The sequence below is a fragment of the Pelodiscus sinensis genome, chromosome 3 (assembly GCF_049634645.1).
Source record: "Pelodiscus sinensis isolate JC-2024 chromosome 3, ASM4963464v1, whole genome shotgun sequence".
NCBI classification, from domain to species: Eukaryota; Metazoa; Chordata; order Testudines; family Trionychidae; genus Pelodiscus; species Pelodiscus sinensis.
In genome coordinates, this window is record NC_134713.1 from 59,570,058 (window position 1) to 59,583,650 (window position 13,593).

General features: G+C 43.3%; 1 protein-coding gene across 4 annotated transcripts in view; it reads right to left on the reverse strand.

Annotated features, from left to right (window-relative positions):
* Positions 1-13,593, reverse strand: part of IBTK (inhibitor of Bruton tyrosine kinase) — a 114,031-nt gene that overhangs the window by 60,094 nt on the left and 40,344 nt on the right. For all 4 annotated transcript variants that reach the window (XR_012902586.1, XM_075923811.1, XM_006115893.4 and 1 more), the window contains exons 11-13: positions 11,713-11,887; positions 7,717-8,322; positions 5,977-6,063 (exon numbers count right to left, since the gene is read on the reverse strand). Coding sequence is in view for 3 of the 4 variants with exons in the window: in XM_075923811.1 (XP_075779926.1) it covers positions 5,977-6,063; positions 7,717-8,322; positions 11,713-11,887 (868 nt within the window). In the remaining variant the exon portion in view is untranslated. The remainder of the gene's footprint in view (positions 1-5,976; positions 6,064-7,716; positions 8,323-11,712; positions 11,888-13,593) is intronic.

The following is a 13,593-nucleotide window of genomic DNA, read 5'->3' on the forward strand; positions in this document are numbered from 1 at the left end:
TCTTCCAATTATTGCTTCAAGACAGGGGTCACAAACAGTTCTCTAGCACTATAAATCAAAGTATAGGCCACACAAAGACATACTCCATGCTGGACTCTGAAGTGTGGAGTTTTTGTAGATTTCTGTGCAGAATTATTATTTTAAATAAATTAATAGCCACTGGGAATTGGACAGCACATCTTTTAGACAAAATAATTTAGTGGCATGAAAAAAATCTATGAAAGGTTTTTGTAGTCAAAACTTAAGCATAACTTGGACCACATGAAGTGTATAGTCCATTCTGGTCAACTTCACATCTACAAGATTTGAAAATTAGTAAACTGCATGTTTTCATGTGTTTAAAACCAAAATTTCACAGTGTTGTAACTCTGGGAGTTGCAACCCAAAAGGAGGTAGGAAAGGGGAGTCACAAACTTGCAGGATTACAGAACTGCCACCCTCACTTTGTGCTACTTTCAAAGCTGGGTTCCGAAGGCAGCAGCTATGGTGATTCCTGGAGATGCAGGAGGTTCCTGGCAGTCAAGGTTGATATGATCTTCCCTGTGCTACCAGGAACAACCCAGCAAGAGGCTCCTACCTCCAAGATCTGACGAGGCTGGGGACAGACAGAACTTCCTCTTTATCTCCACAACTGCTCTTGGGTATCTCTCCTAGCTGCAGAAAGCTCCACAACCCTCCACCCACCAATCCCTCTCCCTTACCCCAGACACATTCACTTCCTCCCCATTGCTCTGCAACTGTAGATGGAAGAGTCACTGTACAGGATTGCTCCCCCCGCCAGATGCTCATTTCAATAAAAGTCATGTGGACTTGACAGGATTTATTGACTGAAGCTTTACAGCAACAACCAACATATAGGCTCAACCCCTTCCTTGGTAGACATGGACATCTGAGATAGGATACCAGTTGATATCATCACTCTACCTCATACTTGAGAATCATGGCCTTAAGCTAACAAAAGCAAGTGGGGGAAAAAAAAGATGTGATTCCTAATGCCATTAATTCAATGCCAAAATGGAGCCTTTAGCAACTGTCTTTCTTCATTCCTGGTCTCTATGCTGAGAACACCTGTTTTGTTTAGACACAATGCTCTCCGCACCCATGAAGTTCATTGGAACTATAAAACAATGTCAAGCTAACCAGGCGAGGAGGAGTATTGTACCTTCCACTAAGTTTCAAAACTGTAGCACAGGCAAATTACAATCTACTTCTTTCACAATATTTTTGTAAGCAGAAATCTCCTGCCTACAATTCTTGTCAAAGCCAGGAATTGCAGTTAAATCCACCAAACATGTGCATTTGTGCCAGATATGTTAGCAAACTGTTACACATTTACAAAAATAACTGCTGAATTTCTTCTAACATTAACATATTTACACACAGGGTAGGCAGGCAGGAGCTAGTGCGCTCCAGCTCCTGCCTATCTCCTCCTCTCCCCTCCCTCCCACTCCTCAACTGCCTCTCATATAGAAGCGGCAAGGAAGGGGTTCATGTAGCCATTAGTGTTAACCAATGAGCCCAGGCTTATCAATTAATCATGTAAATGACTACACAACAACAACCCTAATTTATGCAGGGACAAAAATATGCACCATTTTAGGAACCTCACTGAATGTCATTGAAACTTTTGAGCAGTTTTTGCTACTTTGCTTGACTCTTCCCTATAGCAGTAGTATTGCCTTTCCTTGTATGTCAAAGAAGCTAACACCTGCTCAGAATTAACATTTAACTCTGCATTGTCAGTGATTTTTGTTTGTGCCTCAGCCGAGACAGTACAGGCAGCCCCCGGGTTACGTACAAGATAGGGACTGTAGGTTTGTTCTTAAGTTGAATCTGTATGTAAGTCGGAACTGGTGTCCAGATTCAGCCGCTGCTGAAACTGATCAGTTTCAACAGCGGCTGAATCTGGACGCCAGTTCTGACTTACATACAGATTCAACTTAAGAACCCCAGGCATCCCCAAGTCAGCTGCTGCTGAAACTGATCAGCGGCTGATTTCAGGAAGCCCAGGGCAGGAGCTTCCTGTAGTCAGCCACTGGTCAGTTTCAGCAGCAGCTGACTTGGGGATGCCTGGGGCAGAGCAGCTGGGGTGCTGCTGGGTTGGTCCTGTAGCACCGCTGCTCCTCGGTGCTACTGGACCAACCCAGCAGCACCCAAGCTGCTCTGCCACAGGCGTCCTGATTCAGCCGCTGCTGAAACTGACCAGCAGTGGCTGAATCAGGACGCCTGGGGCAGAGCAGCTGGGGTTAGGGCGGCGCTACGGGACCAACTGGCAGCGCCCCAGCAGCTGTACCACAGGCGGCCAGAGCAAAGCCGCAGAGCACGGGGGTAGCGGGACAGCCCAGATGCGCCGTGGCTGTCCTACTGCCCTTGGGCTCCGCGTCTTTGCTCTGCTTTGCTCCCCGTCTCCCTGGTCTGCAGGCCAGGGGGACGGGGAGCAAAGCCACGGAACACGCGGGCAGCGGACAGCCCAAACACGTCTGGGCTGCCCGCGTGTTCCGCCGCTTTGCTCCCCGTCCCCCTGGTCTGCAGACAAGGGAGATGGGGAGCAAAGCAGAGCAAAGCCAAGGAGCACGCGGGCAGCAGACAGCCCAGATGCATCTGGGCTGTCCGCTGCCTGCGTGCTCCGCTGCTTTGCTTCCTCTCCCTGGTCTGCTGGAGACCAGGGAGACAGGCCCTGTTCGTAACTGCGGATCCAACGTAAGTTGGAACCGCGTAACTCGGGGACTGCCTGTACATTCATTACTTTGTTGTACACTTCATGGATTGTGACATGTCAAGATTCAAACTAAGTGATTAAGTACATCAGTCGTGTGGCATTCTTGACAATGAACTGAACTTCCTAATTTAGCTGAATATTGTTTTAAAAGGGTTGGAAGTTCTGGTGAAACCTTCATTTTCAGTGTCAACATCAGCTCCTCTGAGTATGTCAAGTGAGCTGCATGGCATTATACAGCCTGAAATCAGGAATTTCAGCAAGTAATCACTGACTCTGAGGAAAGTGAAATTTTTGTTCCTCAATTTCAGTCATTTCCATTGTGCTTGCAATGTGTTGACTAAATCAGTTTGCAGCTAGGGCAGGGTTTAAAGATCTTTTTAACATAGCTGATCAATTTATCAAACTGGCATTTGCACAACTCATGACAAGAAACTATATGTGCATTACATGTAATATGGACAGCACTTGGCATTAAACTCTGGTGAACAGATTTCAAAGATTTCCCCGCGTAAGATGCACCGCTGCTCATGAAAGCAGATCCTTTGACAAAACTCACACAATATTTTGTAGTTTTAATTATAACTTGAGAAACGGTAGCATAGTTATTAGCATTCAAGTGAATGCAGTTGGCAAGCACTAATAGCTTTTTTGTCGGTGTATCTTCAGCCTCATCAGAAATTAAACAGAACACGCAGTACATAGTTGTCTTGTTCAGCTGTGAATTTATTTGCAGTGACTGCAAAAGACTCATGAGTTAATTTAAGACTTCATCTCCTCAAAATTTGTAGCCTTTGGAAGGTAATCCTGTCATAACCTATTTGCAGTTGGCAAGCAACTAGCACTTCTGGGTGATCAAGTATTTCCAATGAGATATCAACATTTGCAAATGCATTCACAAGTCCCATTTGGCTAAATAATATGTCTCAAGCTCTCTGTCATCTTCTTAAAAAGAGATAGATCTGGTTTGGTTTGGGTTTTTTTTAAATGTTTGTTTCCTACTATCCATAGCCCTCTTTCCGCTTTCATGGGATTCCATGTCTAAATGGTGCTGAATCATTGCCTAATATGTGTGATCCAGCAAAACATAATTCTTTCCCAGATCCTCCACAATAAAGATTTTAGAGATTTATTTATTTGGGACACTCATTTTACACTTGAAATTTCACTGGTCTTCTAGTAAGCTTCAAATCATAACTCCCTTATAAGACCCCTTTTTTATTTTTAGATCATGAAAGATTTCCTGGTTAAGCCAAGGTGGTCTTTTGCCATACTTTCTATCTTTCCTATATAGCAGAATAGCTTGCGTTTGGGCCCTTAATAATGTTCCTTTGAAAAACTGGCAACTCTATTCAGTTGTTTTTCCCCTTAGTCTTGAATCCCATGGGACTTTATCTACCAGCTCTCTGAGCTTACCAAAATATGCCTTCCTGAAATCCACTGTCTCTGTTTTGCTGTTCTCCCTTCTACCATTCCTTAGAATCACAAAATCTATGATTTCATGATCATTTTCACTGAAGCTGCCTTCCACTTTCAAATTCTCAACCAGTTCCTCCCTATGTGTTAAAATAAGATCTAGAACAACTTTCCCCCAGTTGCTTTTTCCACCTTCTGAAATAAAAAGCTGTCTTCCATGCAGTCTAAGAACTTATTGAACTGTCTGTGATCCGCTGTGTTAGTTTCCCAACATATGTCTGGATAGCTGAAGTCCTCCATCACCACCAAATCCTGCACTTTGGATGATTTTGTTAGTTGTTTAAAAAAAGCCTCATGAACCTCTTCCACCTGGGTAGGTGGCCTAAAGTAGACTCCTAGCATATCATCGCAGTTTTTTTACCCCTTTTAGCCTAACTCAGAGACTCTCAACACATCTGTCTCCTATGTCCCTCTCCACCTCAGTCCAAGACTATGTCTACAATGCCCGTTTTGTGCAAAAAATATGCAAATGAGGCAAAGCGTGGAATATTGCCATACCTCATCTGCATAATTAATGAGGCTCCGTTTTTGTGCAAAAACCCCCTCCTGTGGAAGAACGGCTCTTGGACATTTTTTTTTCCAGGAAGAACGGCTCTTGAGCAAAAGTTTCTTGCGCAAAACCAGGCCTAATTAATTATGCAAATGAGGCACCGTGATATTCCACGCTTTGCCTCATTTGCCCCCGTTTTACGCAAAAAATATGCAATGTTGACATAGCCCAAGTGTATACCTTTTTAATATATAAGGCAACACCTCCTGCCTTTTTTCCCCCCCGTCAACCCTTCCTGAGTAAGCTGTACCCTTCTATATCAATATTCCAATCATGTGTATTATCCCACCAAGTCTCTGTTAAACACAACTATGACATCGTTGGTATATTTACTAGCACTTCAAGTTCTTCCTGCTTATTATCCATACTTCTTGCATTTGTATATAGGCCTCTAAGATACTGATTTGATCTTGCCTCCCAGTTCTGTCTGCCTTGTCCCTCCTTTTTTTCTGCTATTATAGCCCACACTCCCTCCCATTTCTGACCCATCTCCCAGGTCTTCATGTTCTTCACTTACTTGTGGGCTTTGGTCACCTGCCTCCCCCCTCCCCATCAAATCTAGAGATGAGATCACTATGCGAATGTTCATATCTACCAATCCGTGAGCTGAGCCCAGCATATGATTCATCACTGACAAGTATCAATCAAAAAATCTGTCAAGTTCTCTTTTATTTTTATTGGACTAAGCCAACAGTGGCATCGGAGGATGAGGGGACAGTTCCCTGTATAATACCTTTTACCCTGCTGCTATGAAATGACGGAGACAGGAAGTGAATGGGGGTGAAGGGTTACAGAATTTCTAATTGCAAACTCCAAAATCTACATGGCTTTAGTAGGAACAACATAATGTGTAGCCCTGTAACAGACAGAGTACATCAAACCGGAAAAAGTCATGATTTTTTTTCCTGACGTTACTATTCTATAATACAACAAAGCCATGGAAAATGTGAATGCACAACAATCAGTCATCACGATCGGATTCAGAATACTAACCCACTTTATGATTACAAGAATGTAAATACAAAAACAGGCAAATACAAAACATCTCTCTCCAACTGACATTGATTGTGAAATAAACACACACACATAAGTACTAACCGTTTGCAAAAAAAAAAAGTCTACAAAATCTTGGTTGCTTCTGCTTTGTATCTGCTTAATTCAAACTGAAGTCACTGGTACTAAAAAGTAAGGTCAGGTACACACACATTTGAAAAAGCTAGACTTAAAAGCTTACCATTTTCTTTGGTTTAACTTTGGTTTGTTTCCATTTTTCTTGTTGACAACATTAATTTTTCCATTTTCTAGTTTAACTCCATCCAATCTGTAAGGCATAAATATTGTAAACCTCAACTCATATATATTATTGATAACAGTTATACTAAAAAGAAAAATAGGTTTGAAATTTAGCACTAAGTAGAATGTTGTGACCCTAAATGAAAGGCCAATAAATGCACTTCACGGAATCCCAGGAAGTCCATTAATAAACTGAGTCATCATTCAACATAGATATGAAAGGTATATGGAAATATATTACTAGGCTTCTCCTACTTAATTACTCCTATTTATTTATCTTGGTGCAAGTGACAGGTGGACTGTACCCAAATAGGTTCACCCATTGACACAGGAATGGTGCTTGCTACTTCTGAGCCATTGTTTGAGGAGATATTAATTACCTTGAGTGACAAGAGACATATTATGAGGGACAATTTGTAAATTGGGTGATCAGATATGGTAGCTTTATCAGAAGGCTGAGCGACATTTTTGTTTTTAAAATGACTGAGGTGTTCCCTGGCCGTTCTTTTATGTACACCCAGCTGTGATAACGGCTTCTTTTTTATGACCACAACTGAGTGCCCGAGAAAGCTGAACAACAGAGCCGAGTGTTAAAACCACAGAATGGGGAAAATTTGTTTATAAGGGTTAACTGTCCTCAATCCTTGTGACAAAGTTACAGAGAGGCACAAGACATAAAAACAGTAACATGGAGACATTTGTATAATAGCACAGATGATTTTATCTTGTATTATTATCAGGAGCACAAGACACCAGTTAACAGGGTTCCAGTTCTTTGCTTCATATTGTTTAACGAAATGATCAGCATCAACCACTGATTAAAAAAAACCATAAGAACGACCAGACTGGGTCAGACCAAAGGTCCATCAAGCCCAATATCTTGTCTTTCGGCAGTGGCCAATGCCGGGTGTCCCAGAGGGAATGAATAGAACAGGTAATCATCAAGCAATCGCACCCATCACCCATTCCCAGATCCCGACAGAGCCTAGGGACACCATTCCTAATAGCCATTAATGGACCTATTCTCTATTAATTAATCTAGCTCTTTTTTCAACCCTTTTAAAGACCTGGCCTTCAGAACATCCTCTGGCAAGGAGTTCCACTGGTTGACTGTGTGTTGTGTGAAGATGAGAGCCATGACTTCTTATGTATCACACAAAGGACCATATATGTGTCTCAATCTGCAGTAAGGAGTAATCTGGAAAGCTACATTATTTGCATCTAAACTCAAAACACAGGATGCGCCCATCTCAAAGCAACAGAATATATATATTTAGTCCAAGGTTTCCAAGATAGGATTAAGAAGAAACCAGTGCTGACGTACAGAGCTTCCTGCACCAGAAAGGCCCCGTGGCTCATTTGGGAATACATTGCTTTAGATTAAGAGCAACCTTAGTTCTCTTTTTTCCTCCACTCTCGGTTGCATTACTTAAGGGCTGCTCTCACTTGCTCTTAGAAAAGTGTAGGAATATGCTGACCTCAAATTCCTCTTAAAATATGCTGTGGGTCTGTGAAACATGGGGAAGTGGTAAACAGAAACAATCTGAGAATTATGTCAACCCAAACTACATCAGGAGTTAAAACTCTTCCATTTTCTAGATAAGCTTATATAGAGTCGGGAAGAGGGAGGGAAGTGAGCACCAAGAAAGTGCATAACAACAAAGCAAGAAATATAACACACCTTTCACTTAAATTGCTGAGACCAAATTTCTTTGCAGCACTTTGCAACATTTTTATGGGATTGACATCTTCACCAACAACTTTGCCTTTTTTAGAAGACTTGGGTTTGTTCTTCTCTCTTTCATTTATTAAGTGCACTTGATTACTTCTGTAAACCTCAAATGCAGATTTTCCATTAACATCTCCACTGAAACTCATTTTATTCAAATTAGAAATCATGTTATCTTGATATCCCTCTGTTTTTTCCTTATGCAGCATTCTTGGTTTGTAACCATGACTCAAAAGATCACAAGTGTCCATGTATATGAACTGCAGAAGGTATGTAAACAAATCTGGATGCACTTTCTCTATCATAAAGAGATCACATCCTACAGCATCTTCATCTTTACGATAGACATCTGAAGAGTCCGGTCGATTGTCATCTGAAATGAACAGCTTCCTGAAGAAGTCAGAGCGCATGGCCAAAATGTACTTGTGCGCAGGGATCATTTGAGTGCCAATCTGAAAAGTCACATCATGGATGTTGTCCATTTCATCTGTTTCCCCTAGCAATTTGCCAAAATCCTCAACAAAACTTGAAGATGACACACTTGGAATTTCATATAGGCTATAAACACAAAATGTTATTTTTATTTGATTAAATTTTAAATTCTATCATCATTGTTTTAAATGAAGAACCTCAATTTTTGGCTATTCTACATGACTATTCAAAGTTTCATACTGTATTTTTTATACAAAAAACTCAAATGGATTAAAAGGGCTATATAAGATGTATATGGTACTTTCAGAATTATTACACTGTCTATATCTATATATAGATATATAAAACAAACTTGTGACATTTTTCTAAAGCACCAAATAATATCACATTTTCTCTTTATAAATACTAAGACAGCCATTTCTGTATGAAATCATCAGCAGTGTTAGCTCTTTGCATGATATCCATGTCATTTTTCCTGCAAGGAAGTACTGATTACTGAAGTCCAAAGTAAAAATTCATGTTAAACGGTATGCTAGATATTCTAAAATCTAACATGAGAATGCAAGAAGTGCATCTTTCAATGTTTTGTTTACGCCAACATTATTTCAAAGAGTTTTTAAATTAAACAAAAAATTAAATAATTAACCTCTGCATTTTCCATTTAATATACAGTAGACTTCCGATAATCCGGCACCCTTGGGACCCAGGTGGTGCCTGATTATCAGAAATGCAGGACTATCAGGAGGTACTCTGGCAGGGGTGGGTCTCGTCGGAGGGGAAGCGGGGCAGGTGGCAGGGGTGTGCCAAACCCTCCCTCCTGCTGCAGGGAGGCAGAGCCTGCGAGCGGTGGAAGAGGAGAGGCGGTGACAGGCAGGCAGCCGCATTCAGGACGTTCTGGTCAGTTACAGTCACTCCGGCTGGATCCACAGCCGACACGCAGTTAATGTAATTTTCCTCTCTACTGCCGGGAGGAGGGGGGGCAGGGGAAGGTAGGGGTCGGTGGGAGAGGGGAGGGGGAGGAGGAGGGGGCGAGGGTGTGCCAAAGCAGCTGCATTCAGGACGTTCTGGTCAGTTACAGTCACTCCGGCTGGATCCACAGCCGACGTGCAGTTAATGTAATTTTCCTCTCTACTGCCAGAGGGGGAGGGGGGAAAGCAGGGGAAGGTAGGGGTCGGTGGGAAAGGGGGAGGGGGAGGAGGAGGAGGGGGTGAGTTAAAGTACATTAACTGCGTGTCGGCTGTGGATCCCGCCCGAGTGATTGTAACTGATCAGAACGTCCTGAATGCGGCTGCTTTGGCACACCCTCATCCCCTCCTCCTCCCCCTCCCCCTCTCCCACCGACCCCTACCTTCCCCTGCCCCCCCTCCCCGCAGTAGAGAGGAAAATTACATTAACTGCGTGTCGGCTGTGGATCCAGCCAGAGTGACTGTAACTGACCAGAACGTCCTGAATGCGGCTGCTTTGGCACACCCTCGCCCTCTCTTTCTCCCCCTCTCCCTCTCCCACCGACCCCTACCTTCCTCTGCCCCCTACCTTCCGGCAGTACAGAGGAAAGTTACATTAACTGCGTGTCGGCTGTGGATCCAGCCGCAGTTAATCAATTACTCTAACAACTTGAAGCAGCTGCCGGAGCACTTCCGGGTTGCAGTTGGTGCCGGACCATCAGGCGTACCGGACCACTGGATGCCGGACCACTGGAGTTTTACTGTACTACAGGACATCTCTGAGAAACATGGAGACTACATGTTAAGAAGGATTCTATGATACCTCAAGTACATTAGATGTTGAAGTACATTATAAAGGTAGCTTTTAAGGTGGACTTTATTATAAGAATTTGGCTTGAATATTTTACCTTTGGCAGATTAAGGGCTGGTCTACACCCATTAGGCCTATCTATATCACTCAGAGACCGGAGGGGGGGGTGCCGAATTGCATATTTGAGACACTGACTTGAACACCATGTACACTATAGCTAGACCAATGGGAGAATTCTTCTGTCAACCTAGTTGCTGCCATCTTAAGAGATGTAGATTCACTCAAGCAACAAAAGAACCCTTCTATCACTGTAGCACAGTAGTCACCAACCAGTAGATCGGGATCTACTAGTAGATCTTGGAGCCTCTGACAGGTGATCCTGACTGGTTTGGCTAGGAAGCTATCAAGTGCTGACACTACAGTTGCCGTCCCACCCACTGTCATGCTGCTCCTGCCCTTTGTCTTGGGGCTGCCCCCCTGGGAGCCTCCTGTTTGTTGTGCAGGCTGTGGGGGGGAGCACTGATGTCAGGGTGTCCTTCCTCCCCCCTCGTCTGTACCTATCTCCACACAGAAGATGATGGATGCTTGGCAATGCAAATCTCTGTCACTCTCACATGCTGTGTGTCTCTCTGTCACTCACAAACACACTCTGTCCCTCACTCATCTCCAGACCCAGCACATGGGGAGGCTTGTTGTTACTTTTACTGCTTGCAAAGTGTGTTACTTTTTGGTTTGGCTGGTCTGTACATTTCATAATTTTCATTTCACTCTTCACTTAAATTTAATTCCTTGAGTAGTGAGTTCTAAAATGCATGACCCGAGAGAGGCAGAACAGGGGGTCTCCACATGCTGTCCTTGCCTGCAGACACCACTCCTGCAGGTCCCATTGATCAAGAATGGGGAACTGTGACTAGTAGGAACTGTGGGCTCAATGCTTATAAATGAGGGGCAGCACATGGCACCATGCAGCCACTGTTGTACATGCCAGCTGCTTTCAGGAGTGGTGCATGGCCAAGGCAGGAGTAAGGCCGCCTTAAATCCATTGTTCCAACACCCAGAAGTTGTCTCCGTTAATGGTGTCCAGCCAGAGCCTGCTTCCTGAACCCCTGTACCAGCACTGAACCTCCTTCTACACCCAACCTCCTGCCCAGATGTGAGTTCCCCTACATCCAAACGCCTTCCCAGAGCTTGCACCCTCAAACCCCTTCTGGGCCCAATTCCACATCTTGGGCTAAGGCCAGAGCCCTTCCCACACTCCTAACTCTTGGCCCAAGACCAGAGCCTGCACCCCTATCCCAGCCTGGTGAAAGCGAATGAGGTTCGGGAAAAAGGGGGATAGAGTGAGCAGGATGAGGCCTCAAAGAAGGGGTGGGAAGGAAGTGGGGCAAGGGTATTTGGCTTTGAGGTAGATCTTACATTGCACTTAAACTGAAAAAGTGTTCTTGTGGTTAAAAAGGTTGGAGACCATTGCTGTAGTACTGTATATGTCTACACTGCAGCAGTTCTAGTAGAGACATGTCCTAATGGAAGGCTTTTGGAATAAACAATCTCAACATAGTTGTCTACAAACAAGCACTAAGACAAGATAATCATATTTACTATGATCTTTGGAGGAGCAAAGATGGACATTTATAAAGCAGAAATTTTGATTGACAATTAAGACAGAACAAGATTGTTAATGGAACAGGAAAATGCTTTACACCCACTCCCTCTCTGTACTTTCAACAACTGAAGTTACAACCGCAGATATCTGAAATATACCTTGTTTTAGGATCTGATTGTAAAACAGCAAAGTTACATCCGTTAGGATCTGTGGTAACACTAACCGCTCTGTGGACAAAAGCAAGCTTCTCGAGTCGAATTCTTTCATATACACTGTTTGTATCACAGTGACAAGACACTTCGTATGAGGAATTCTGAAGGCTTGATACAACCTCTGTTAAAGAGATAATGGGAAAATATGGAAGAGTTAACTAAGATTTAACTGACAAAACACAGAACAAAGTTAATTACTGATGTGAGCCCAATTAGCTGGAGTCAACAAAGCTGTAACAGAGATGAGATTGAAGACTTTGGCCCAAATAATGTTGACTGCAATCAGAAACTGCATGCCTAAAGAGATAAATTTAAATATTTAAAGGTATTTAATCAGCATTGCAAACCCTAACTGATTTAGAAGCCTATATTATTTTCTGAAGGCATTTAAGAGACAGAGTATCCCTTTTGAAAATGAGACTAGGGTGTTGCACTGCTAAGCATAGCAACATCCAAAGCTTCACAAATCTGAGCCATAATCTTAATACAGTAAAACTCCATTAGTCCAGCATCCAATGCTCCAGCACTCCTGATGGTCCGGCACCATCAGGAACCCGGAAGTGCTCAGGGCAGCCGGACAATTGGAGCTGCTCCGCACCTGGCTTCCCCGATTCAGTCACTGCTGAAACTGACCAGCAGCTGAATCGGGGTAGCCGGGGGCAGAGCAGCTGGGGTGCTGCTGGGTTGGTCCCATAGCGCCACCCCTCGGAGCTGCGGGACCAACCCGGCAGCATCCCAGCTGCTCTTGGGGACGTCTGGAGCAGAGCAGCCGGAGTGCTGCTGGATTGGTCCCGCAGTGCCGAGGGGCGGCGCTACGGGACCAACACAGCAGCACCCCAGCTGCTCTGCCCCAGGCACCCCTATTCAGCCGCTGCTGAAACTGATCTGTAACATAAGATGGTATAGCTTTTTCTGCTGTACTTCAGTTACAACACTAGCAAGATATAATGCACAGAATGTCCCGTTCATATATTCATGATAAATCTTCACCTTCGAAAACTTCAAAAATAGAAATAATTGTATTCATTATAACTTTGTGGCAAGTGAATTCTGAATAATGAACATCAGGAAGTATTACTAAAGATAATTCATTCCATTTGTGCTTTCTTAAAGAGATATTAAAATTCTGTGCTTCTTAAATTGTAGTCCTAAAGCACAGAACACAAGTAATAAACAAAAAGATATTTCTGCTGATCCAAAACATTTATGATGTCCCCAGTCCAGAACAAGGACAGCAAGAGTTAACTCAAGACTACAAAGGCCTTTGATTCAATATCTTTCAGGAAGGAAAACATTTTAATGCATTATAGTATTTTAAGACTACTCTAGGAGTCTACAAGTGTATCATACACTGCCATGTGGGAGGTCCAAATTAAACAGATTCCTGTGTTCTCACACTTTACAGGGCTAGGAGACCTGAGATGATGGAGGAAGAATTACCATGACAGGAGACCTTCTTGGAAAGCAGACAAGCAAAACAGGAAAACTGATGGGCTAACTCAGTGTTTTGAGAGGGAATGGGAACACCTTGCTATGAAGGAATATAAGAGTGGAAGCTTAAAACTTAATGATAAACTGAACATTAAGGTCCAGAAATGTGATATTGCCATTCAACCATAGGACATAAAAGTCCAAACCCTCCCAGACTAGAGGTGACAAAATCGTTACATCTGTGGACTTTCAGTTGGCCCATGTGAGCAGAGTTGATGTTTTCACACAATGCCTATCAAACATGTTTCCCATTTCAAAAAATCTCCTACAGCTGAGACCCTTTGTCAGCAGATGCAACAAAGAATACAAGGACTGAACTGAATAACCTTCAGATTT